A 27286-nucleotide genomic window follows, 5' to 3' on the forward strand; every position below is an offset into this window, starting at 1 on the left:
AATACTCAGGTTTCTCCTGCAGGTTGGTAGTATTAAAAACAACGCTCCTTTAGATCAACTGCAGAAGATTCCAGGAGTCCCAGCAGGGTATGAGGAATGAATTGCAGCAGGAAGAAGGGATCTGGAGAGACCACCAGGAAGTCCAAAGCTGAGATCGTGTGGACCTGGGCACTTTAGTACCACTTTGAACATCACTGGAGAGCTGACATTAGAATTTCCAATATTTTCCATGCAAATTCCAAATCTGATACCATATTGTAAATTCCTTGAGGAAAAACGATGCCATGGTTATCTTTTCATTTCTACCACTCCTTGCAACGTGCTGTGAATTTGGCATTTTCTCAGCATATGAAGTAGAACAGAATGGAGTGAGACAGAAAGAAATAAGAATGGTTTGCAAAAATGATTGAAGTTCTCAGAAGCATGTAAGGCTCAGTATTTACCACACCCCATAAGTGTGTAAAGTGCAACCCCACTTATGCATGGCAGCATCATACTAAACTACAAAGAGCTACCATAGATCTAATCACTAATCACCCCACATCGAAGATCTTAGCCATTCCACAGTGTGGAAGCATCAAGAAAAAAGCAAACACCTGGGGCTGTGGAGGAGAGAATAAAAGGAACTGGAACAAGCCGCCAGAACTTAGTACACTGCTCACCACACACGCATACAGACACACACACACATATAGACACACACACATACACAGACATACAAACATACAGACACACACACATATATATACACAGACACACACAAAAACACACACATACACACGGACATATATATACATGCCATAGGCATACACATATGCAAACAGACACACAGACATAAACATATACACATATATATGCGCATAGACACAAACAGACCCACATACATACACACTCAGACACATACACATACACACACACACACACACACCTTGTTTTGCACATTGTTAATTAGCATTCTAAGAATGAGACGGAACTATAGTTTATCCGAGAGGAAGGAAGCGCAAGTTCCTAATTCCAGCACAACTACTAGTGAACATTAATTACTAAAGCATTAATTACATCACTTGTACGCCCTTAGCATTAATAAAGATCGTCTATGGGAAGAACTTCCCTTCAAAAGAAATTCAAAGTTGAAGATTCTCATAACGTAACTTTTGAAATCACGTGGGAAAAACTCATTTCACACAGGCTACTTCGCTGGCTCTAGGAAATCTGACCTCCTCTCTCATCTCCACAGACTGTTAGCTGTAGGAACAACTGCCAGCATCCGCGGTGAGCTCAGTTACACCAAGCACGCTGCCCATGAACTAACATCTTAACGTCGGGGTGCCATCATGGCCAATCCAATGGACAGATGAGAAAACGATATGCCACAGAAGACTGTCACTTTCCTAAGGCTGGACTCGAAAAGGTTGCTGTGTGCTCAGTGCTTACTATACATTCCAGCACCATGTGCACTTCTTCCCCATGAAGTCTGAGTTATAGAGGTCTTGTGTGATGACATGACACCAGCGTGGTCATTTATGTGCTAGCGAATAGCTCTCTGCCACCCTCTGATAACCGCACTTTCATTTCTCTCTGGACACAGCAGCCCCTCCAATCCCATTTCATTGCTCTACTTTGGTTGGAATGAAACTGACTTAACCCTCAACCTTAGCCGTGGAGGAGCCAGTCCATGCAGAACCTAGTCAGTATATTCTATACGAAGACACATCCAGGGAGATGAAATAAGCAGCCACTCTCAAAGCAGACTGAATTGTTTTTGTTTTTTTTTTTTTTTAGATTTATTTATTATGTATACAACATTCTGCCTCCATGTTCATCCGCATGCCAAAAGAGGGCACCAGATCTCCTTACAGATGGTTGTGAGCCACCATATGGTTGCTGGGAATTGAACTCAGGACCTCTGGAAGAACAGCCAGTGCTCTTAACCACTGAGCCATTTCTCCAGCCCCCAGACTGAATTGTTATCTTCTGTTCTTTCCTTATTTTCCTCTCCTCTCCCTTCATTCCACACAGCATGCCAGTCGCTCTGAAATACACAGGTCTACATGACCTTTCTGCCATCATCATCATCTGTCAAAAAGAAAGGAGCCCAATACACCCCTCCAACCACTGGTAAAGTTAAGGAACTTGAAAACCATAGCAATAAAAATTCAGCAATCAGATAACTCACCCTGGTGGTGAAGACTAGGGAGAACTGGTGAGCTGACCAATCCTGCAACTACCCAGGCCCAGAACTAGGGTTATGAGTTGGTCCACCCCAACATCCACCCATCTATGATATTCTGGAACATGTGAAGGAGGCAGTCCTGTAGACCCAAAGCTGCAGTATCTCCATGATACAGAACAACAGCCGAATGATCAGGAGAAGCCCCAGAGAGGGCCCAGCATTGACAGTGTAGCAGAAACTAGAAACCTCAAACCAGACCAATGACTCTTTGCAATGAACACTTGCAAGTAAAGATAGATGGATAAAAGAGTTCACTGCATGACTCACCGCTCACTGTGTCACACGACAGCTTCCATGACAATATGGACAATATGTTTCCCTTTTTTTCTTTCTTATTTTCTTTCCTTTTTTTTTCTTTTCTAGTTAAATTTTCTTTCTTTCTTTCTTTCTTTTTTTTTTTTTTTTTTTTTGGTTTTTCGAGACAGGGTTTCTCTGTGGCTTTGGAGCATGGCCTGGAACTAGCTCTGTTTAAATTTTCTTTGGAAGAAGGGTGGCAAGGGCAGAATGAAGATAAGAAGGGACAGGAAATGAATGGAACCAAGATGCAAAATGTGAAACCCACAAAGAATAAACAAAAAGAAAGTTCTTAAAAAATTCAGCAGTCAAAACAAGCTCTTTAGAGTTTCCATCAATCCCCCTTTGCTCGCTTTTGCTGCAATTGCTCCTCTTTTTGTTACAGGTAAGTCTGAAACGTACTAGTACTGTTTTTTTTTCTATCTGCCACTCCCCCAAAAGCTATTTCCCTGGTACTTTACAGCACTGGACTATGTCAGGTAATATTCTTTTACTCTGGCCTGGGGCCTGTGCGCATTTACTCTCCGGTCCCTTTATGGAGAACGGTTTTATAGATTTGATACAGGATGAAAAGTTTGTTTCTCAGAAATGGTAGTCATAAGAGAGCAGGTCACCGGATGGTGACAGCTCTTCAGCAAGGCAGATCTTTGCTGGTTGGAAGGTGATCAGTCGGCCTGCGACAAATGTATCTGGTGTAGTAATGATAGATCGTGAAACTGGTTTGGAGTTCAGAACTGACTCATCTATGACTTAGAACAATGTAACTGAAACAAGAAAATACTCAAAAAGCATTTTACAGTACCTCCTTCCTCAGCATGTATAGTGTTCTTTAGGTCCACTAATACATTTCTACGTTGCCGTTGGGTTTGGATATCTTTACAAATGCTTTCCAAGCATGTTTTGAAGAGGAAAAAAATTCTTACCTTTGTATTAGTCATTTGCATCATTTCCCTGAACAAAATGCCTGGCAGAAACAACTGAATAAGTGATGGGCTCGTCTTGTGCTTCCAAAAGCTCCGTCCATTATGCTGGGAAGCAGGGAGAGCAAGGCAGTTCGTGTCAGGGCGGCCAGGAAGCAGAGAAGGGAGATGCTGGCACTCCCTGGGCTTTCTCCTTTTCCCTTTTTATTTCTGGAATAGTGCCCCACACACTCTGGTTTATTCTTCCCTTCCCAGTAAACTGTTCCTAAAAATGGCCTTGCAGGGCCTCCTATAGGATGTGTCACTCCTATAGGTGGTTCTGAGGTAAGCTGACAATGAGCATTACAGTCTTCACGGAACTCCTGCCAGAATCCGTCTTCCCTTCGGGTACCAGGCCCTGGACCTACGGCTGGCTTTTGCAATCTGTCCTCACGTCTTCAGCTTCTGTGCTTTGGTCAGGCGATGATGAGCCCTGTCGGACTTTCCCCAGCTTTCTGTCATTCAGCCGCTTCTCATGGATTAATCACGTGATGAGTGACAGAAACAGGTTTGCCAGCCCTCAGACATCTCAGTCTTCCCCGGCAGAGAGGCTCACTGCTGGGGAGTACACTCAGTCTGTCCCCCCTCGTTCTTGTTCTGCATGTTATCAGGGAAGGTGGTGTCAAAGGCTTCGGACATTTATGTCCAGACTTCACAGGCACACTTTCACATCTTATAAAGCAAATGGGAAGAGTCTGGTATCTCTCCAGGTGTGTTTGTGTGTGTGATATTGTCCATGTATAACTTATCTAAGTCATACCCCAAATCACCTACCACAGCAAAGGACGCGATTCTTTCTCTGTGGTTTCTTAGGACAACTATTAAAGTCCAGAGCCTTTAATGTTCCCACCTTCCCTCTTTCTGCTGGGCCTGCATGTTCTTTTACTGGATAACGTAGCTCCTCAGAGGCCCATTCCACATATTGGTGGTGCTGGGAGTCAAGTCCAGGGCCATATGCCACGCTGGGTCAGTGCAGTACTAGGAATCTATATGCTCAGTTGAAGTCAGTATTTTGTAAGCAAGAGAAATATAGAAAAAGAGAGGGAATTTGAGGTTCTTTCTGCCACTGAAGCTTTGTTTTTGTTTGTTTGCTTGTTTGTTTGCTTTCTGGAATAGTGGCTAGGGTTGTGTTTCAATTACATATATCCTCCATGCCAATCTGTAAGACAGAAATAAGAAGCAATTGTGTGTCAAAAGAAAAGGCAGAAAAAATAAAATATAAATAAGGAAGAAAGGAAGGGAAGGAGGGAGGGAGGGAAGGAGGGAGGGAGGGAGGGAGGGAGGGAGGGAGGGAGGGAAGGAGGGAGGGAGGGAGGGAGGGAAGGAGGGAGGGACGGAGGAAGGAAGGAGGGAGGGACGGAGGAAGGAAGGAAGGAAGAAAGGAAGGAAGGAAGGAAGGAAGGAAGGAAGGAAGGAAGGAAGGAAGGAAGGAAGGAAGGAAGGAAGGAAAGAAAGGCAGGACTATGGGTGGTAACACTGTCTCAGACAACAGAATGTGGGAAGCTGTGGCAGGCTCCCCTCGCCTCAGATTAGCAACAATTAGAGCAAGTTCATTCCTGGAACTTTCTGTTCATCTCAGTCATTTTCCACAGTGTTCATTTTAAGTAATTTCTAAGTTGGTGTGATCAAATCTTAATGTAAAAGCCTCTCTGGAAAATTCAAGATTGGCTACAGTATAGAGAAACCTTAAACGGAGAAAAGTGCCCAAATTTCCAACCAGATAAAATAGCCTGCAGGATAGAACAGCATGCTGCTTAGCCAAAGCGATTTCTCCAGGAAATGGCAAGAATCCTTTTCAGAACTCATTTTCTTGGGCTGCTTTCTGGAACTGTGAAGAAGCCAAACCGGAAGCCTCACGCCGTTGTGCTAAGATCCTCCATATGCTGTGATGTCGGCTTGACCTTCTCTGTTTCCGCTGAGTCCACATGTTCTCTTTAATTGGATAACAAACCACTCACAGGCCCATTCCACCTCCTTGCCCCACATCAATTGCTATGTCTGCCTATTTTACCTCGTGGGTTTTCTCCCATTCATCTTTATTCCCGCGGCACTAGACTATGGCTTCCTAGCCTCTCACCCAGACGGCCAGCGTCTCCTAACTGACCCTGCTCTATTGTGTCCTTCAAGTCTTCCCTCTGGACAGTCACCAGTGTGCCGTGTCCGTGTTAGTTACACGTCTCAGTGCTCTCACGGAATACGGACACAAGTAGCTTGAGAAAGGAAGGGTGAAGGTGGACTAGCCGCTTAAGGGTGCGCTATCATGATGGGAAAGGGGAAATGGCAAGAGCAGCCATGGTTGTTGGAGGGAAAAGCAAGACGCAACCGGCCACACTGTGCTCACAGTCGGGAAATAGACAGAAATGGGGTGCCGTCTCTTGCTTTCTCCCTTTTTCCTGTTTATTTGATCCAGGACCTTAATCCATGGGATGCTGCCCATGTTCAGGATCGTAACCCCCCCCCCCTCCATTAAATTTCTCTGTAAACATCCTCACAGACTCACTAAGAGGTATATCTCCTGGGTGATCCTAAACCCAGCCAAGTTACAGTGAACATTAATCAAAAGCAGAAATTGAATATGCTGTTTCCCCAATCAGCATTCGTGTAGGTTACATAGCATGACCTTGTCTCAAAAACATAAATAAAGAAAGAACAACAAAAATGGTTTGCCAGTGACCCTTGATCACACATTTTCTGGGATTCATAGACCTTAGCGTGACTTGCCTGCTAGTCACAAACCCGGGACAAATGACTAATCGGGTACCAACCACCATATTAAAGCTGATGCTGGCCACCAGCTTCTCCCAGCATCCCTCAGTCCCTACCTGTTATAGAGTATGCCTGGCTGAAATGACCCATCTCCTACTTGAAACTTCTCCATCCCAAAGACTGGGCTGCTCTTCTCCTGTGGCTCTTCCCTATATAATCCAGCCATTTTGATCATTTGCCCCTTTTTCCCATTTGACCTTTTGGTCTCTTTGCTTCCTGCACTCCTGGCTCCTGGCTCTCCCCTCTCTCCTCCCTCCCTTCCACGGCCCAGTTCAGTCTGCTGGTCATGTCCACTCTGGATTCTTCCAGATGTCTATTATTCTGCCTGTTTTCTCCCCTATAGCTATAATAAAAACCTTAACTCTTTAGGATCAGTCATGTCTTTTTTTTTTCCTTTTTTATTTTCATTTACTACCTAAGCATCTACAATTCCCTCTTAACTTTATGCAGAATTTTGTGTGGCTATACTTATATACAAGGAAGGATTTTCCACAAAAGAAGAACTTTAAGTCCCAAGTAAATGGAAGCAGCCTCTAACTTGCAGCAAAGACCCTGGGCATCTTCTTACTTCCTCCAAGCCTGTGGGCTCCACTTTAGGCTGAGGTTCGCATGACAGCTCAGGACACCAGCATCAGTGCCCCAACAAGCGGAGCAAGAAGCTCTGTGGTCCTTCATAAGCCATGTGGCATCTCAGTTCGTCCACATACCTGTGGAACCCAGCAACGGGAATCCCACAGATTGAAGGATGGAGGCACAGACACCACCTCTCACCTCTCAATGGGAAGAGGGGTTAGGCATCTGGGAACATGTGTTTCACAGCTCCACAGAATCGGGGAGAGGGCGGAGGTAGAAACAGTAGAGCAACCATGCTCTCTTCCTTTTCTGCCCTACTGAGTTAAAACCTTTTCAGACAGACTTGACCCGGGCGAGGGGGGCAACAAGATGAGGCTTCTATCCAGGATCTTTAAAGCTTGCCGGCTTTATGCCTTTAATTGCAGCACTCAAGAGACAGAAGCAAACGGATCTCTGTGAGTTCGAGGCCATCCTGGTCTACAGAGTGAGTTCCAGTCAGAGCTGCACAGAGAAACCTTGTCTCAAAACAAAAACTAAATAAATGCATAAGCTTTGTGCCTAACAACCTGTTTCTATATTTCGTTTTCTTTGTGTTTCATTTGGTTTTCCTTTCTCTGTTGTTGTAGTTGTTGCTGTTGAGACAGGATCCCCATATGTAGCCAGTCCTCAACATCTCAATTCCCCTGACTCAGTTTCCTGAGTGCTGAAAAAAAAGTATGAACTACCACACCTAGCCTTCTGGTTTGTTCTTAAGGAATTAAGGCCATTAAGCAGATATATCGCGTGAATGTACTGAACACTGAAGAGTCGATAAGAGGTATTAGGAATATAAGCCACATTTAGTCAATTCTAGCTTTATACAAAATGCCATCAAATGAAGCAAAAATTTCTTTCAAGTCGCAATCAGCACCAGAGAGAAAAAGCGTGTTTTGCATTGCTCGCTAAGATAAAGGGACAACGTTTTCATAAGAAGGAACTGTCAGATGTTTATTAAATAAATGAAGCATAAAACAAGCTTTCCTGTCGTTCACCCATGCTTAGATTTTAATAACTAGCATTTATCCCGTGAATGGAGAGTTATATTTGTATCCAAGAAGAAAGGCTCCCCCATTCTGCAACGGGGATTTTTTGCTTCTGAAAAGTCTCCAATTACTGTGGAAATAAGTAATTTGCTCTGCCATTTCACACCATTACTGTGCTCCTTTTGATGTCAGTGTCGGTGGGAGTACCAAGAGTTTAGATTGGGCAACCAGAACACAATGGAGGAAGGGCCCCTTGATGGTGGAGGGAGGGGGTAAGGGAGTGCCGGGCCCTGGCAGATTAGAAAGAGACTCAATACAGAAGCTGCAAGGTGCTCAGCATTCCCCACCGTGCTGCAGTGACCTGAGGGAGCCCTCTGCATCAAATATGGGCTTCAGGAGGGGATGAGCATCAAGTTAAAGACAAGTGAGGTGGAGACAGTAGAGCTTTGCACAGCCCTTTCCTGCCTTGATAACAGTGCAATCCTGTCCCTGCATCGTGTAAGGGGAGCAGGAGACCTTTCCTAAGGGCGGCCAGCATTCAAGAAGTGAACTGGGGTCTGCTGACAACATCCAGGCCTCTTGATAGGTCAGTAAGTATAGTGTTGGCAGATGCTTTTCCAATAAAATAAGTAGGGAAAATAGAGGAACTGGGAGATGAGCAAAAAGGCAAGAGAAACGCTCAAGACGATTTGGCATCAGCACGTGTCTAGACTAGAGGACCAAAACTCAGCCCCCATGGAGAATGATCACAATTTCAGAAACGAAAGATGCTGTATCAGCAGCAGCCTTTGTGGGATTCGGAGCCTGAGCACTGTGGCTTTGGAGCTCAGCATGCAGCAGGCTTCAGGGTGCTGGATGACTTCACTCAGGGTGCCCACTCTCAGAAGGGGCCCTTGGGGGCTGCTGCCACAGAATCTCCATGGATAGCAGAGCAGCCTAGGGAAAGGGGGAGGAGGAGGCAGACTCAATAATGAAGTAACTTCCTCTTCTAGAAATAAAGATACCCAGACCCATTCCTGCTCACACAGCCAGCATCCCAGGTCACTCTAAGGAAACCGGGTGGTCAGGATAATGAGCCTGTTTTTAGGCTATAAACCCACAGACTGTTGTGATCTCAATATTACTGTAGCATGACCCCCCAGATTTGTACCATTAAAGCCACGTGAAGGATTCATAAAGCAATCACCCTGTAGTCATTTTGTAATTGTATGTAGTAAGAGGCCATGAGTAAAATCTGTGGTCAATTAAATGTTAGAATTTAAAAAAAAAAAAGTCCAATAGTAACTGAAAAGGTTCTATAACTTTATGTATTTTTTTAAATCCAGAACTGAGGTATAGTTTCTATGGTAGAGTACTTGCATACTTGTATAGGTTGGGCAAAGGCTTATATTGGCTTCCCAGCACCAAAACTAACTAATTTATTCTAAAAATCTAAATCCCAGAGCTTGCTCGTCAAGAAATGGATAGGATGGAAACTTGAAAAATAAGACATCGTGTTAGCATGTTGAAAAGGACAGAAAGTGACTTAAGAAAACACCTCATTAGAATTTTTGTATGTTCCCATACGCTCTTGAAGAGGTGTCATGCAGGGACACCAAGAGTAACTGCTATCTTAGGGTGGACCCAACATATTCCTCAGCACACACCCATTAAAGAGTGGGCTTAGCAGGAAGCACCAGCTGTATCCACACAGGTGAGTCCATTTTTCCATTCAATGTAGGAATAGGGAATTAGTCCCCTGCTTGGTAGGGCTTTGGCTTTCACACACACACACACACACGTGCACACACACACACACGTGCACACACACATCAACTTAAACGGCAAAAAAGTAGCTGAAGGACACAGCACCCTGTCTACCTAGAAGAATAAAACTAAGAAAGTACTTAGTACATTTCTCTATTCTCATTCTGTGCCCACTAAGATGCCGTGAGTGTAGCCTTTTGATTTAAGTAGTTTTCCGTTTCATCAAAGGCCACACAACCAGAGACATGGAGGCAGGAGTTTCTGAGCACTTCAGAAACAACAGCTTGACAGCAGCATCAAGCCAAGGCCATCAGACTGCGTTCGTTGATCTAATGCACTATATAAATTGCACATGGTTTTTTTCTATCAATACTTTTTACATGCTCACAGGAGCTTCTACTATTTTAAATATGAAGTAGATAGCAAAAAGCATATGGAATTTTATAAAGGTTGTAAAATCATACCAAAGCATGTATTTGTGTGTGTGATAAGAGCAAAATTATAAACCATGATACACCAGAGTGAAAATACGCACCATGACTTATGATTTAGTTTTCCTCATCATTTTATCCAAAGAGCCAAATTGTTTTAAAACTGCCAACTGTTTTGGATGACTAGTTGCCCCTCCTTTCCTACTAACACATTGTTTACATTTGTAAATCTGGGAAGGCAGAACCCCTCCCCCTCTTTAGAAGAAAAGCCTTCAATTTTTGTCCTAAGTAGCTCTGCATTTCAGTTCTGCATGGCAACATACCCCAGGATATAAGTAGAGACAACTTTAAAAATAATCCTGGCCTAGTGAGATGATGGCTCAGTGAATAAAAATCTTTTGCCACCAAACTTGAAAATCGACGTTCAATCTTCAGAACCAACATGGTGGAAAGAGAAAACCAATTTCCCCAAATAGTCCAATGACCTCCGCACGTGCACCACTGGGTGCATGTACACACACACATAGATACAGCAAATACAGAAAGAAAATAAGACTATCATTTATACTTTAAAAATGAATCAGCTAATTAAAGTACCGTCTTTAACAATGATTATCATCACTCACTGGTTGCATAATACGAATGCTAATACATTCCTTAAGAGCTTGAATCTCAAAGTAAGTTCTGCCATGTGCTTTCTGTGCATGTAGGACAACACGTCCCAGAAAACAGTGGCTTCAAGTCACTGTTTTTGGTCTATAATTTCATGGGTCATAAATTAGCTCAATTCAATTTTCATGTTGGTTTCTCTTAAGAAGCATGATTGAGTCCTACTTTGTTAGCAATTAATTCATCTGTCCAGCCATAAGAAGTTCAGCTTCCTGGGAGACCAAACCGTCTGTACTAATCCAAGTAGGAGGAATGGTCAGTGTGTGCCTTTGGGCATTCATGTGACACTGGTCATCTTCTGGCTTGGGTGGAACTGGACAAACCAAAGTAGTCTTGAAAATCTCCCATTTGTGGCCACTGGTGCTGATTGTCAGGGGGACCATTTGCCTCTGACAGTGCAGTTCAAGTTTCTTCATAGGGTCACAGGCTTCCATAACTAGTGAAATGGAACTGTCCCCAAGGCATATGCTTCTTGCAACACATTTGTTAATATTGGAAAGCCAAGCTACCTGGTCAGGCAAGTCAGGATGAGAACGCACCATACAAAGCATGGATAAAGAAGCCAGGATTCAGTGGGGCCATTATTGCTACCATCTACCATCAGGTTCTATCAAATACAAGATACGAAAACCCTGGGATGTTCATCTTGTTAATGGGATCCCTTCTGAAGTCCGTCCTTTGCTTGAGAAATCAAAGAATCCACCATTCCTAGGATACAATCCAAATGACTAATACCTCTCAGGTAAAAAAGAAAAGAAAAGAAAAGAAAAGAAAAGAAAAGAAAAGAAAAGAAAAAAAAGAAAAGAAAATTCTTGTCTGGAAAACAGAAGAGGTATAAAGAAAGAAAAAGTGTGTGTGTGTGTGTGTGTGTGTGTGGTATATGTGTGATGTAAATGACCATCTGGGCATCTCTTCTAGAGGTAGAAGAAAGAAGTATCATGGTGCTAAACTTAAACTCCATTACTTACACTGTTCTTCGCGTTACCTCACTATCCAGGCTGTTTACCCTTGATGCAGCCATTGAAACTGTCCAGTGAACCACAGATTTCGATGACTGTCATTACGTTTTTCTTCTATTTCTACATCTTGGCTTTCTAAAGACTCTCTCTCTCTCTCTCTCTCTCTCTCTCTCTCTCTCTCTCTCTCTCTCTCTCTCTCCTCAGACTTCTTTCCCTCTTTGTCCCTGGAGTGATCACCTCCTTGTCTGTCCCCTCCTTTCACTACTTTATTTCACTGTTCAAAGTTAAATTACTCAACATAGTTTTAAATAGTCTTCTCGAATCTTAATTTATCATTCATCATTTATCACTTAAAAGTCCTTTTTGCATTTTAAAGATCATTTGGTCCACAACTGAATTCTTGTTGAAATAATAATGGCTTTCCTAATTGCAAGAGTTCTGAGTCATGGGCTAACTAAAAATATCTGTGTGTCTGAAAATCATGTGGGCTGCCTTTCTGTTGACTGACTTGGCTTGACTGAGTCCTGAGGGAAGCTGTGTCGCTTCAGTTCTGATCAGTTCACACTGCAGCTCACGTGTCCAGAAATGTCACTGTATCCACTGAAATGAAAGAGAGTCGAGAGCCAGTTCATTTCCTGAGGGGCCAAACGGACATTTCCTGCACATTACTGCGCCTAAATTCTAAACGTTAGCTTGTTTCAAAACATGTTTCTCCTGCATATATTTCTCAGTATCTTGTATGCTTTCATTTCTCTAACCCAGAAGGTTAAGTGGCATGTGCTGAAATCTGAAATCATGCTCTACATGCCTGAAAATTTGAGAACTGAGGTAAAAAAGAACCCCAGAGAAAGCATGTTTCAATTAAAACGTCACCATTTTTTTCCTGAATATATGAAGTAAAGACTCAATCCATGAAATAGAGAATGATAGATAGATAGTTTGGCACCTTCTTATAGAGACATGGTATTCAGAATATGTCCTAGTTTAGAAGGGACAGCCAACCACATGCTGTCAAACGTGCATCTACAAGTGAGAGACCAAGTTTGTCACTGTTGCCCAGGAAACGTTTACATGATAGCCTCAATAATTTAAAAGCAAACCAAATTTGGAGCATTAAAAAAAATGCTGTAGAAACAGGAAGCTATCTAGCCATATGTAAAAAGGAAAGCATATTTATTATGTGCCTCAATAAAGTTGGTATGGAATAGAAAATTGACTTCCATTAAGTAAGCAGAATGGTCACATATTTCTATGGCCTGAAAATAAGGAATCTTCCTGGCCACTTGATTTTAGAAGTCATCCCAGGGACGACATGTTTTTAGTTACAAAGCCCAGGGACTGACTTGTGACACTGTGAACAGTGCTTATAAGCAGCAGTCACGTGCCACGCGGACACAGAGCCATAAGCCATGCCTACAGTGTGTTCACGTTCCCAGGGAAACAAAACAGAAAGGAGGCTCGGAAGAAATCAGGCAGGAAGCAGACAGGTTGGTGAGAAACTGTGAGGAATGGGACTAACGGAGTTCTGAGAGACCAGTTTTTACTTAAAATAAAAACAGAGCAGAAGAACAAGCAGAAAATAGTTTAGTGCTCCTTCTTGTTTTCCAAGGAAGAAGACGGTATGGCACACGGAACTCTTTACTGTTCAATAAAGCAGGAGGTCCCTACCTTAGTTCTTTTGGCTTTGGTGCAACATTGACCGGAATCAACAACTTTGGGTCTGAAGTTCAATTCACAGTCTCGGGCTTACAGACTTTTCTCTGAGACTATTTAAACCCATCAGAAAACAAAAGCGGTGCTCGTAACATTATTTCTGTGTTGTTTGTTTAGGTGTATGTATTTCATGTGTTGTTCATGTATATATATGAGATATATATATATAGTTCATGATGGAATTTTACTATTGAAACATCTTCAAAGTATAATTACTTCAGAATACGAGCACTATAATGTGGGGTGTCACAGCATGTAGAGAAATGTATAGCAGTACAGAAACTGGAGAAAGAGAAGGAGAAAGCAGCTTTCAAAGGCTTCAGTTCATCAAAAGAAGACAAATGAAAGACATAGAAACACACTTGATACAAACAGAAAAAGTGGGTGGTAATAGGTTTAAATGTAACCACATCAATCCTGGTTTTTTGTTTGTTTGTTTGTTTTTTGTTTTTTTAAGTATCTAAATGACCCAATTGAAAAGCAAAGTGCGTATATGTGCCACTTGTAAGAAACTCACTCTTTCAGGGAAGCAGAAAGGAGAGGGTCTCATGGAGGCCAGGCTGACCTAAACCCATTACATAGCTGAGGAAGAGCATAAACTGATCCTTCGGCCTCCACCTCCCAAGTGCTGTGACTGGAGATGGCACTGAGAACCCAGCCCCAGGCTTCATGCGTGCTACACCTCCACCCAACCTACAAAGCTACATCAGCAACTCAGAAACCTACGTTATGCATGAAAACACAAATGGTTAGAAGGTTAAAAGACATAAAAGGTTATAAATACTAGAGTTGGAGAACACAAGGAAACCAGAATGATTATAATAATGACCCAGAATAGATGATAGAGCAAATAATATCACCAGAAATAATAAAAGTCATTTCCTAGATATAATGAGGCAATTCATCAAAAGCACAAAAAGTCTAAATATTTCTGCACTATTAACAAAGCTACAAAAATGTGGCATACGAAAACTGATAGAACACCAAGAACAAATAAATATAGAATTTCAATACTCTCGATTATTGATGGCTCCATTTGAGTTTAATTTATAAATGGATTAACCTAAAACATACTACTCAAATTGTTGATAAGATCATTTTTAAACAAGATTTTTGTGCTCGCAACAAAACTATTTACAATTAAATAATTAATTTCAGAATTTTTCCCAATATCTGTAAAATTTGAAACTGCTAGGGACGTATAACCCAGCGCCGAAGCAAAGGTCACAGCTATAGCGGTGTGGTCACTGGGAATTTGCACACAGTAAATGATACAGTCTTGATTTGCTCTAGCTGCAGTGAAAAGTCCACTTTGAAATGCTGTGTTCAGAAAATAGGGAAGGAACAGAATGGATTAAGGACACCTGATTGTATAAATGCTATTTCTAAGAGAACACAAATATTACATGAGATTCTGTATGCCCCCCTCAACACTTTCCTGGGGAGAATAGATAAACCACTCTTCCAGATCTTTGATCTTGCCAATCATATAAAACCTACACCCTTAGAAATATTTTCCTTGGGCTAGAGAGAAGGGTCATCAGTTCAGAGCCCATATTGCTCTTCCAGAGGACCAGAGATCAATTGGCTCAGTACCACCTGTAATTCCAGTACCATGGGATCTGACCCCTCTTCTGGACACGCCCAAGCTCCAGCACTCACATGTATATACCCATGTATACATAGATACACACACGTAATCAACATTCTGTTTTAAAATCTTATTTTATCCTATATTCTTTTTCATTGTCTCTAAATAGGACATTACTATAAGTAGACAGATGCCCAGTGAATAAATGCATGCGAGAGACGACATTTTTACCACTATTCTGTCCAACAGTAAAATATCTCTCTCAACTTAAGAAAAAGCCATAAGACTGAGTAATATTTTTCAATGTATCAGTCACTGATATTAATGTATTTCTCTGTGATGAAAAGCAGGTGGCCAAGTGTGATTCTGAAGGACATTTGCTGTGTGAAAACCTGGACTGCAAAGTTTAATATTCACACAGATTCTTTCCCCACCTCCACTCCAATAGGAAATGCAATAGAAATTCTACATTTGCTTAGAGAGAACCATGCTGAAAAATAACACACCTTGACCATGAAATCAGATTATCAATTTCAAAACAAAGTACTACTGTCTTCGGTGTTCATAATCCCTTAAATATTGTTTATCTTGTGTCTCCCAGGTCTCCTGTTATGGCTGGAGGTCTCTTCGCAGTGGATCGAAAGTGGTTTTGGGAACTGGGTGGCTACGACCCAGGCTTAGAGATCTGGGGAGGCGAGCAGTATGAAATCTCTTTTAAGGTAAGACAGCCAGGCCGTCCTAACTCCATATTCACAGACAGTTCTGAGAGAGTACATCACTAGGCTTTGCAATCTGTGTCCTAAGTTGGAGCTACTCCTCCCAAGGGAACTCATGGAAGAGAAACGGCTTCCTTCCAATGTTATAGTGAATCACAGCCATGCTCCGTGGAAAAAGAAACCATTCAACTCCAGTTTATAGGTGAGCAGCTCTTCCTACCTACCTCTGCTGCTCCCCTGGCAAAGGCATTTGTTCTGGAGTGCTTGTAGCATAACGGAAATAAGAGTAAAGCTGAAGAAGGGAGAGAGAAATCAGTTTTGCTTTTCATGTTCAAACAAGAGGGAGTAACTCAGATTTTGTTCTCAACCAGTTATTTCAAAATTCCAGAAACTGAAAATGAATTTAATTTTAAAATATCAATGACAAATTAAAGAGCATTGTTAAATTTTATTTTATTTTGAGACAGGGTCTTGAGCCTAGTCAGCCTGAAACTACATAACCCAGACTGAAACTATATAACCTCAAACCTACAGTAATCTGCCTGCCCAGCCTTTGTCTTAACCCTTGTTTGTATAGAAGCAAAGGCTGACACTGCCGTATGAAGATCTGCAACCTAAGCCAGTCCTGGTGACTACTTCCATTACAAAGTCCAGTCGGTAGTTCACGACCCTAGAGACGCTAAGGAACAAGGTGAACCCTAAGAAAAACATACATAGATCCACCTGGGAAGGAAAAATAGACAGATGCCTGTCAAAATTGGGATCATGGGAAGAATAGGGAGGGGGGAAAGAAAAGATGAGGGGAGAAAAGGAGAGGGGAGGAGAACCTGAGAGGATGGATAGTTGAGATAGAAGAAGGACAGAGATGAAAAAATATAAAATATATATAATAAAAATATATATGTAATATATATGAAATATATAAAAAAATATTAAAAAACAAAGTCCAACAAGTGCTCCTTGCAAAAAGAAGTATACCCTGAATCTAATGAAAGACAAACATAAGAATCCGGCTACAATATTCAGATTTAAGAGTGATTTTGATGAGATTATAACACTAAGTATTAATAGAACATTATGATTTTCCTCAAGGAGTCAGAGAACAAATATTCTCAAAAGAAGCCGAGATGCCATTGTAGGCTTTGGGACAGCTGGAATTTTCCCTCTCACCTTTAAATACCATTTACTAAATTGGTGTATTTTTACCCATTCAAACATATAATTTCGCATCTAAGATTATTGTTTGTGCTGTTTCAAGCCTTTGGGTTTGCCAGTATCTTTGGGCAGTCATTGTACGTCTCTGTTGTGGTAGAACAATTGGTGCAGAACTAATAATTCCACAGCAGCATGGCTACCTTTTTAGTGCTACAAGCCAAATGCTGAACTGAATATTTTGTCTTTGCTGATTCTAAAAAGTAATCTTAAGAGGGGTTATGTTATTCCATTGTCTGTGGAATGACAGTGAAGAAACTGACGCGTGCAGATTTTCTTCGATTAGCTTTCTTTAGGTTTTTTGTTTATTTGTTTATGGTTGGGGGGTTTTGCTTGTTTGCTTGTTTGTTTTGTTTTAGCTTCTATTGATTCTTTGTGGATTTCACATCATGCATTCCGATCCCATGCATCTCCCTGTCCCTCATATCTGCCCTCTGTCCTTGCAACCTCTCCCTAAAACAAAACCAAATTTAAAAGAAAAAAAAAAAGAGAACAAAAGAGAAGACTCTTGTCTCTTGTCACAGAAGCTGTAGTGTGACCCGTTGAGTCACACCTGTCCCTTTAGACCATTCCTCTCTATTTGCAAGTGTCCATTGCCAGGACTCATAGGTCTGGTTCCAGGCCAGCTTCTGCTCCACCACTGAAAATGGCTCTCACTGGCACTCTTCTTGGATATCATGCTGTTATTCTGTATCATGGAGATCCTGCTGTTTGGGATCTGTAGGTTCGTCCCCTTCACCTGCTCCAACAGTTCAAAGATTTGGTGGATGTTGGGGTGGGCCAACTCATAGCCCTGGTTCTGAGCCTGGGTGGTAGCTGGGTTGATCAGCCTGCCAGCTTTCCCTTGTTATCACTACCCTGGTAAGCTCTTCAACATTGCCTTGGATAGCTCACCCAATACAACCTGAAGCAAGGAACAGGGCCAGTTCTCTCACCATCAGATCCAAGTTAACTACACATCCCACCAGGGGCCGGTTCTACTCTTTTGCCCAGGCAAGATGCAGAACCTACTTTCCTATTGCTGTAGGGGACTATGGGGAGCCGGGTATCTCTTCTGCTCTCAAGCCCTTAGAGCTGGCTCACCTGCATCTCTGACAACAGGGTCAGTTCTACTGTGTTGCCCAGGGCTGCAGGGCCTGCTCTCCTGTGTGCTGCAGCTGGTGAGGGGCAGGGCTAATTCTCTCACTCTTGTGACCCCAGGGCCTGTCCTCCTACCTGCTGGAGGTAGCAAGAGGCAGAGTGGGGAGAGTATCTTTCCCTCACCAATGCCACTACATGGCAGACGAGGGGTTTCTTTATGTTTTAAAGATTAAATAGAGACTATGCTTTCTGGAATCTATGATTTGGTAGAGATTAAATAATTATCCATTACCACCTAGGGATCAACAGGTCAGCTTCGTTGATAAGACTGCCACAAAAAAAAAAAAGAAAGAAAGAAAAAAAAGAAAAACAAAGAAAAAGACTATACTTGGAGCAGTTTAAAAGGGAATGGCTCCAATTTAAATACTTGGTCCCCAGATGGAGGAACTAATTGGAAAGGACTGAGCAATCCAACCTTGGGTTTTTTATTTGTTTGTTTGCTTGGTTGGTTGGCTGGCTGGCTGGCTGGCTGGCTGGCTGGCTGGCTGGCTGGTTGGTTGGTTGGTTGGTTGGTTGGTTTTTGGTTTTTGGTTGGTTTTTTGTTTTTGTTTTTTGTTGTTCTTGTTGTCCTTTTGGTTTAGTTTGTTTGGTTGGTTGGTTGCTTGCTTGCTTGCTTGGGTTTTTCTTTTGAATTTATTTATTTATTTCACATCCTTACCGCAATTTCTCTCCTCCCTCCTCTCCTCCCATTCCTTCCTGTCCACCTCCCTTCCACCTCCCACCCACTCCTCCTTTGTTTCTGTTCAGAAAGGAGCAGGCCTCCCATGGTTGTCAACAAAGCCTGGCATATCAAGTTGAGACGGGACTGACCTCCTCCCTTTGTATTAAACTTAGACAAGACATCCAGTATTAGGAGTTGGTTCCCAAAAGCCAGCCAAAGCGTTAGGGACAAGACCTGCTCCCACTGCTAGGAATCCCACAAGTAGGCCAAGCTATACAACTGTCACATATATGTAGAGGGCCTAGGTCTGTCCCATACAGGTTTCCTAGTTGTTGGCCCACACTCTGGAGGTTCCTATGAACCCAAGTTAGTGGTTTCTGTGGGTTCTCTTATAATGTCCTTAACCCCCGGCCCCGACTCACACAATCCTTCCTCCATTTCTTTCACAGAATTCCCTACTCTCAGTCCAGTGCTTGGCTGTGGGTCTCTACATCTGTTTCCATCAGTTACTAAATGAAGGCTCTCTGATGACAACTGGGGTAGTCACCAATCTGATTACAAGAGAAGGCCAGTTCAGGCTATATAACCACGATTGCTAGGATTCTTAGCTGGGGTCATCCTTGTAGATTCCTGGGAGTTTCCCTTGCACCAAATTTCTAATATCCAAAATACCTCTCATACCAGTATATGTCTTTCAGTACTCTCCATCCACTCCACAGCCTGATCTCATGTTTCCATCCCTACTCTACCCAGGAGATCTCTTCTATCTCCCGTTCCAAAAGAAATGTGTCCTCCTTGGGGCCTCCTTGTTACCTAGTCTCTCAGGGGGGCTGTGGGGTGTCTGACCATGCTGGAGAAGGTATATCAACTCACACCATTCCCAGTTGGCTCTCTGCCTTGTGCTTGGGGATTAATGTAAGCTTTCAGTTACAGTTCCAGAGGCACATCTGCCTGACTGATGTCATGCTCCACACCGTGACTCTCCAAAATTGTGAGCCCCAAATTAAATGCTTTCCTACATAAATTATCTTTCTCATGGTGTTTCGTCTCTGCAACAGAAAAGTAAAGAAGATCACATCCGATCCTTATCCACCCACATCCTTAACTTCATTGTCAGCGTTGTAGCCTAGGAGTTCTCCCGTAGATTCAGTTGATGACCTGGAAGGCAGGTTAAAGAGCCGGATGCAGTGGTGTACATGGGCAATCCCAGAACTCCTATGGTGAGATAGGAGGAGAAAACAAGAACATTACTTAGTCGTTGCCGTCCAACTGACCTGCAGTAAATACATAAATAAAGCATTTTAAGATATAACACTATATTTGATCACTGTATTTATAAAAACATTATATTGATCTATTTCTTATTTTTACCAGACCTGAAACAGTACATTTATTTTTCGTAGTTCAAGACATTTTTCTGATACTCTCTTAAGAGTTGAATGCTTAAAATTTAAAATGTTGAGAGAATTTCTAATAAGAGATGTCCTTGGGTAATGGGCTGCCTGACAAGCAAAATTGCTATTGAGAAACTGAAGACTCTGTGGATAACACTGTTGCGTTCCAAATCACAAAGGTACTTTTTCAAGCAAGCATAAACTTTCGTCTCACTTCCATGTCACTTGTACCCATCACATCTCTTCTGGGTGACCCAAGATTTTATTGCCCCATTTTCTATTTTTCAGTTGTCTGTCATTGAATAGGGTATAATTGGAATGCAGCCTTGTCGTCTTTGTCTAAAAACCATGGCAACCACATTGGGAATTCAGGACGGAGTTGCCCTAGTTTGTTTGGTTGGAATGATAGATTCTTTCATGACAGTTATGTCCTAGCAGGGCGTCGTTTCAGGCAGGTGTCTTCGTTCTTCTTGATCCTGTTTACTGACCCTGGGGTTCCTGTCCCTCCCTGTTGGTATTTATAAGTAGGTAAATTTGATCAGGCTCTTGGGTAGAGTATGTATTGAAGCAAGAATCTGGGCAAAAGGAATCAGTCAAAGGCACTACACAAAATTAGCTCTAAGAGTCACAATAATAAAGAAAATATCAAACATCTGATTTTTGTGGACACGTTCCATAAACTGTGGCTAATCTTCAGTGCCCAGTACTGTAAGATCCAACTGATGAGCGCTTCAGGTCTGTAAAGCAAGGGTGGATGGGTGGAGCTTGCTTGTGGCATTTTACACCTTAACACAGAGATCGCTCTAAGTTGCAACTTAAACATTAGCATTTTAAACATATTTGCCAGTGGTCGTTATCAAATCCCTACGCTGCATGCTTGTTCTTCAAAAAAAATTACTTCACAGACGTTTCCAACAATTGACAAATGAAAATATTCCAGAAAATATTGTTTCATATGAAGAACTGAGTTTTAGGTCAGACATCTCCCTAAATACCTTTCCTTAACTTTTCTAAAACCATGACTCAGGCAGATGAGTAGATTTCATATCAGGACAATGTAACTTTAGGGGTTCTCTGAGGAAAGGAAGTGAGCTGCCTGCTTTGCATCAGCATCCACATCTTCTACATGTACCTGGACCCCTGTAAAGCTAAGACTCTTCGGCTGTCGGCTGTCTTTTAAATCATGCTAGATCAGCCAGTTGCCAGGGAGAGAAGGAAGCATTTAGTCAGTCGGTTGACCAGCTATTGGTGAGCGCCATATTCCCACTAGGCAAGGTTCTAGGTACTCAAGGTATAGTTGCCACTGGACGTGATGGGGAGTCAAAGGCAGGCGAGTGCTGTGGCGAGTGCTGTGGCGCAGAAGGTAGAACGCATGTTTAAGTATCGTCCTCCAGTGATGCTCCCATCTTAGGGGTGCTTGCTCCCCTGGCCTTGCCACACTTAATCCCTCTTCTGTTTTGTAGTTGCTGCTTCTCTCTTCCTGGTTCACTGTTCTGTTATTGTCTTAAAGGGACAATAGAGGATCAACCCTTGAGTAGGCCTGTGGGTTTTGTAAAATTGTGGTTTCTACTTCAGCATAGTAGAGAGAGAAAAAGTTCCTGGGATTTTCATATAAATGAATGAATGAATGAATGAATGAATGAATGCATATAAATACTTCGGGTACATTCTACCACAAATAATGATGAAGACACATATGAGGATTTTGAAGACATTATCCATCAATAACCCTTTAGTCTGTGTCCCTCCCCAGCTTATGAAATCTCTTTATTCAACAACCTGGGCCCCAAAACGTTTAACCATCCTTTCCTTCCTGTGGTGACAATAACTACTATTTGGTCCCTTAACAAGAAAAAGTAATGAGTTGGCACTTGAAAGTCACTGGATTTAATTCCTTGTCCCATTCAACACTAGCGCAAGACTTAACAAAAGAAAAGAACATTCTCTACCTCATAATTGTTAAGAAAAGTCATTATCTAGTTAATATCAAACAAGGATTCAAAATTGGGTTTGTACATAAAATCATTAACCTATTTTCTCTTAGCTGAAAAAGTTTTTTTTTAAAAAAAAAAGTTTTGTAACCATTTTTAAGAAAAACTACAGGTCTTCCCACGTGATATTTGTTAAATATGGGATTTGACCATTCTTCTGATGATTTAATGTAATGTAGAATTTGTATCATTTTAAAACTCAATGGCTGTTCAATAAAAATTAAGTATACTTACTAAGACTATTAATAAGTTAACAAGGGCAGAACAATCAGTTTTTAAAATGAAAACGGCATCTCACAGCATTCTTCCCGTACTCTGGGGCTCACGTTCTACCCTGACAACATGTGGCATATACCTGTCATACCTGCTTCTCATTTGCTTTCCATCGCTGTGATAAAACACCATGACCAAAGGCAACTTGGAGAGGAACAAGTTTGTTTGACCTCACACTTCCAGATAACAGTCCCTCACTGAGGGAAACCGGAGCAGGAACCTGGAAGCAAGAACTGAAGCAGAGACCACAGAGGAATGCAGCTCACTAACTTGCTCCTCCTGGCTTGCTCAGTCTGTTTCCTTTATACCACTCATGGCTCAGGGCTGTCTGTGTGAGCAATCAAGAAAATGCCCCACAGCCTAACTCACAGGGAATCTGCTGGAGGTATTTTCTCAGTTGAGGGACCTCTTCCCATTTGACTCTAGCTTGTAGCAGAAACAAACAAAAAACAAAAACAAACAAAACAAAAGAAAACCCTAGCCAGGACCAGTATTCAGGAGGCTGAGATGGAAGAATTAATAATTGTGAGCTCTAGACTAGTCTGAGCAACGCTGTGAGAGCCCGATTTAAAGATAAATAAATAACCAAGTCCCGTGGCACATGCCTTTAATGCCAGCACCTGGGAGGCAAAGCCAGGCAGATGTCTGTGAGTTCAAAGTCAGCCAAGGTTATGTAGTGAAACCATGTCTCAAAAATAAATAAGTATAAAATTTATCTAAAAAGAAGATAGTATATAAAATGCTATACAAAAGAGGAAGAGGAGGAGGAAGAAGGGGAGGAAAAGGAGGGAGAGGGGAGGGAAGAACAAACCAAGGGAAGAAAAATGATTTTGCTCTAAATTGTAATGTTTCAAAAAGGTTCATGAAGCAGCTGACTTTGTCAATAATGATGAAATTCTGACACTTAAGCAAGATGTCAAAATAACAACAGAAAAAGAAACAAAAGTAACTACAATATAATGGACAGAAAAATAAAACCCACTGCTGCTGAAATGAAGGGCATTAGAAGAAACAAAAAACTGGATATTCTGCAAGCATCTAGGCATGTGAGGAGTGAGGTAGAGAAAAGGGAAGAAAATTAGATTAAAAACAAATTTCAAACTTAATAGCAAAATTATATCAGTCCTAGGAAAAACACTGAAATTAAAATAGCTTATCTCAGAACACAGGAGACGTGGCTAAGGCAGCTTTCAGTCGAAAACCAAGGTTCTGAAGTGTTTATGTCTCCACAAAAAGAAAAAATTAGAATAAGAAAGTTCACACCCAACTCCAGTTAGAAATAAAATAAGGACAGAGATGAACAAGCACAGAAAGAAGTTCATAATTTCAAAAACGAAAAAACTAATGGTGCAAGAGACAAAAGTAAGTAATTAATAGGAGAAGTAAAGATAGAAATGAATAAAATAATTGGGTGTGGTAATTGACCGTGAAAACACAAAATACAAATGCAAAAAGTGATAACAGAGAAAAGTAATTTTAAGAAAATGTTAGGAACTCTAAGACGACTCTGATCTATGCATCTAAATTCCCGTTGATGAATTAACACTTGTGTACACAGATCCCAATATTTATTTTCCAATACAAACTCCAGATCTGAATCTCCATCTGACCTGAACTCTGAAGCTGCTGAGGAGATTTTGGTCTGCCGGGAAACCCTTGAGAAAAGAGAGCCGATATTCTTCTCGAGCCCTTCCACAGGCCAGGGCTCACTTTCCTTGGCTCCTTACTCCTCCAGCTTCAAATCCCCGACACCCCTGTCACTGCCGCGCTGTCTGCAATATGTGTTCCACGTGACACAACACAGATTTATTGGAGAAGCTTTAAAATAATAGCACACAGGCGTGACAAAGGGGGTGGCTTGTTGCCTAGGTCCCTGTCCTCACACGGTTCCCCACCTTTCCCCACTTCTTAAACCTTCCGTTCCCCATCAGCTGGCAAAAACCTACAGTTTTAACTAGCAAGTATTTTCACACTTTACTCCATAGTTCCTTGAAAAGAGGAAATCCCCCGAAGTTGTTCAGAGCCCTAGAATAATTTATTTGCCCCTCTGGGAATACACCCTTCTTCCCCAAGACAGAGTCCATAAACTGCTATCCAGAATGGTGCTTTGTATGAACGGTTGTGGTAGAAATAAATTTAGCCTTATAAAATGTGCTCATTAGACCTCTGCTTTATGCAGAGAAGATTCTGTGATATTTTATACACCCTCTCATTGCTTTTATGGGACAACTAGATTAGACACTGCTCTTTACTTCTGAGCCCGCCGAGTACTTCAGAGTCGAGTTGTATTTTGTGTCTAAAATGTGACAGAAACCCTTTTATTGTCCCCCGTATACCTCAACACACCCAAGAAGATATCTAGAGCTGTTCCTGTGGGGTTTCTTGCCTCAACAATATTTAGACCAGGTGACATAAAAGTATCCATTTTAATTCGACATGCCCAGAATTGATCTTCCAAAGAAAATATTAAAATGACTCTATACTCATTCCGAAACCCAAAGATAAACAGAAGCAGCTGCTTAATGTCTCAAAAGCCAGTCTGAGATTCATTTCAATTACCCAACGAAAGGTACCTCAGGTGTACCACGGCGTTTTCAAACTAGGTTTTATGTCTATTAGAGAGAAGCCTTGCGGCAGGCATGGAATTCTTCTGGTTGTTAGCACTTTTATGTCTGACAGTCTTTTCCTAATTCCCTGTTTAATTTCATTTTGACTTCTGTAGATAGCTGTAAAGTGCGCAAGATGTAAAAATTTATATGCCATTTTTGCACCTATGGTAAGGTCAGCTTGAAAAATGTCTTAAAGAGGAGATTTTTTTTTTCAGATATTTAGATTTCTTTGTTGGCCTTTTTCCATAACTAGAAAGAAAAAATAAAGAAATGAAATCTGATCACTCTAATTCTTCTATTCAAATCCATATAAGGCAAGACAGCTCACTTCCAAGTTCAAGAAGTACTTGTATAGGAAGCTAATAAAAAATAGAAAAAGAAAAGAAAATCTCCTTACACTATTGCCAGATTCTTTCACACAGCTCCCAGCAGCAATGCTACAATGATCCCATGAGCGTATACACACACACACACACACACACACACACACACACGGCTTTGCAGTATACATCATGTTCTCTTCATCAAATCAGCAGTCTGCATGACACCAAGCCAACGTAACTTAAACAGACTTCCCGCCTTCTCTCAAAACTTTGCCAGTGTGAAGATAGTCCCTGTCTCTACACAATATACATGTGCACAGATTCTGCTTGTGGTTCTGTGTCCTGACCTTCCCGCTGATGTTGTCTTGTAACCATACCACCTCATGTGATCCTGTGTCCTGACCTTCTCATTGATACTATCATGCATGCATCTACACCACCTCATGTTCTGTGTCCTGTGTTCTGACCTTCTCATTGATACCATCATGGATCCATACCACCTCATGTGGTCCTGTGTCCTGACCTTCTCCTGACGTCATCATGTATCCACACTACGTCATACAATCTCAGTATCATTCGGCCACATAGTCATCAAATGATGCTCTGGGTATCATTTAATCCTCCTAACTACCTTATTAAAAAAACACCAACTTTCTAGAAGATAAAAATGACTCAGAAAAGGGTGGTAACTGCTTAATTAACTACAGGCCAACTAAACCATATCATGATATTACAGCAATGTCGGCTCAAGTTAAAAAATAAATAATTTTCATGTATCACTATGAACCATTAAAAGTGATTACAGTTTTTTATTTTTATGAAACACCCTTATATTGCATGTGGTTAAACATCATAAAATAAAAAAGATGGGCAATGAGATGTCTTGGTAAAGGTGTTTGCTGGGGCTTACATGAAGGAAAGAGAGAAATGACTTCGACAAACTGTCCTCTAGTCTCTCCATACATATCATGACCATGGCATGCACATACATAAACACAGATAAATAAATAAATGTAAAAAGGGGGGCTGGTGAGATGGCTCACCCGGCAAAGGTACTCATCACCAAACCTAGACCACAGAGCTTATTCTTAAGAGAACCTCTTGGCTCTGGACACCCAAGCCCTCGGGGAAAAGCTTTTCTTTTTCAATTGCTTGACTTAGAAGGCAAAATGTCAACTGAATCCAACTGAGAAAACAGAGGCCGTTGGGAAAGAAACCCACATACACAAACTGAAATGTTTGAGTCCCTAGACACTCAGGGCCACATATGCCACAAGAAGCTCTCTCTGAGGCCCCCCAGGTGTCCTTCTCTGGCAGCCCTGCTCTCTCCTATAGACTCCTCCTATCCTTCAGGCATGGCCCCTCAGAGCTTGGAGCTTTAATATTCTGAGATATAGCTCCAATGGAGTAAAACATCAGAGAAAGATCCGCCTACCACCCCCTCTCTGCCCCCAACCTGAGGTGTACTCTGCCCCTTCAATAGAATGATTGACAGTCCAGCTGAGGGGCAAAGGAAAACCACATTTGGATATTTCCCTGAACGAAATTGTATTTAACCCAGAAAACCAATTTTAAAGGCATTGAAAGTACTTTTATTTATTTATTTTTTTTTAGCAGATTGTGGATCCAGAGATTTTTTTTTTTTTTTTTTTTTTTTTTTTTTTTGGTTTTTCGAGACAGAGTTTCTCTGTAGCTTTGGAGCCTGTCCTGGAACTCCCTTTGTAGACCAGGCTGGTCTCGAACTCACAGAGATCCGCCTGCCTCTGCCTCCCAAGTGCTGGGATTAAAGGCGTGCGCCACCACCGCCCGGCTGATCCAGAGAATTTAAATAACACTGTATTTGAGCAAGGGGCCAGAAGTATTGACCACATAGAAGGTGGTCAATACTTTGACAACAGAAACAAAGAAAGCTGGGCCAAGGACACTTAAAGGTGTTGGGGGTAGAAGAATTTGGAGCTACCTGGAAGAAATCAAATAGTATTCTAGGTAGAATTCTAAAAGGAAAGAATTC

The 27286-nt window shown here is 41.8% G+C and overlaps 1 protein-coding gene across 3 annotated transcripts in view; it reads left to right on the plus strand.

Moving 5' to 3' along the window:
* Galntl6 (polypeptide N-acetylgalactosaminyltransferase like 6) overlaps positions 1-27286 on the plus strand; it is a 1046769-nt gene that overhangs the window by 923199 nt on the left and 96284 nt on the right. For all 3 annotated transcript variants that reach the window (XM_057752992.1, XM_057752993.1, XM_057752994.1), the window contains one exon: positions 15558-15675. In XM_057752992.1, the coding sequence (XP_057608975.1) occupies positions 15558-15675 (118 nt within the window). The remainder of the gene's footprint in view (positions 1-15557; positions 15676-27286) is intronic.

Source organism: Chionomys nivalis, chromosome 20, assembly GCF_950005125.1.
Source record: "Chionomys nivalis chromosome 20, mChiNiv1.1, whole genome shotgun sequence".
NCBI classification, from domain to species: Eukaryota; Metazoa; Chordata; class Mammalia; order Rodentia; family Cricetidae; genus Chionomys; species Chionomys nivalis.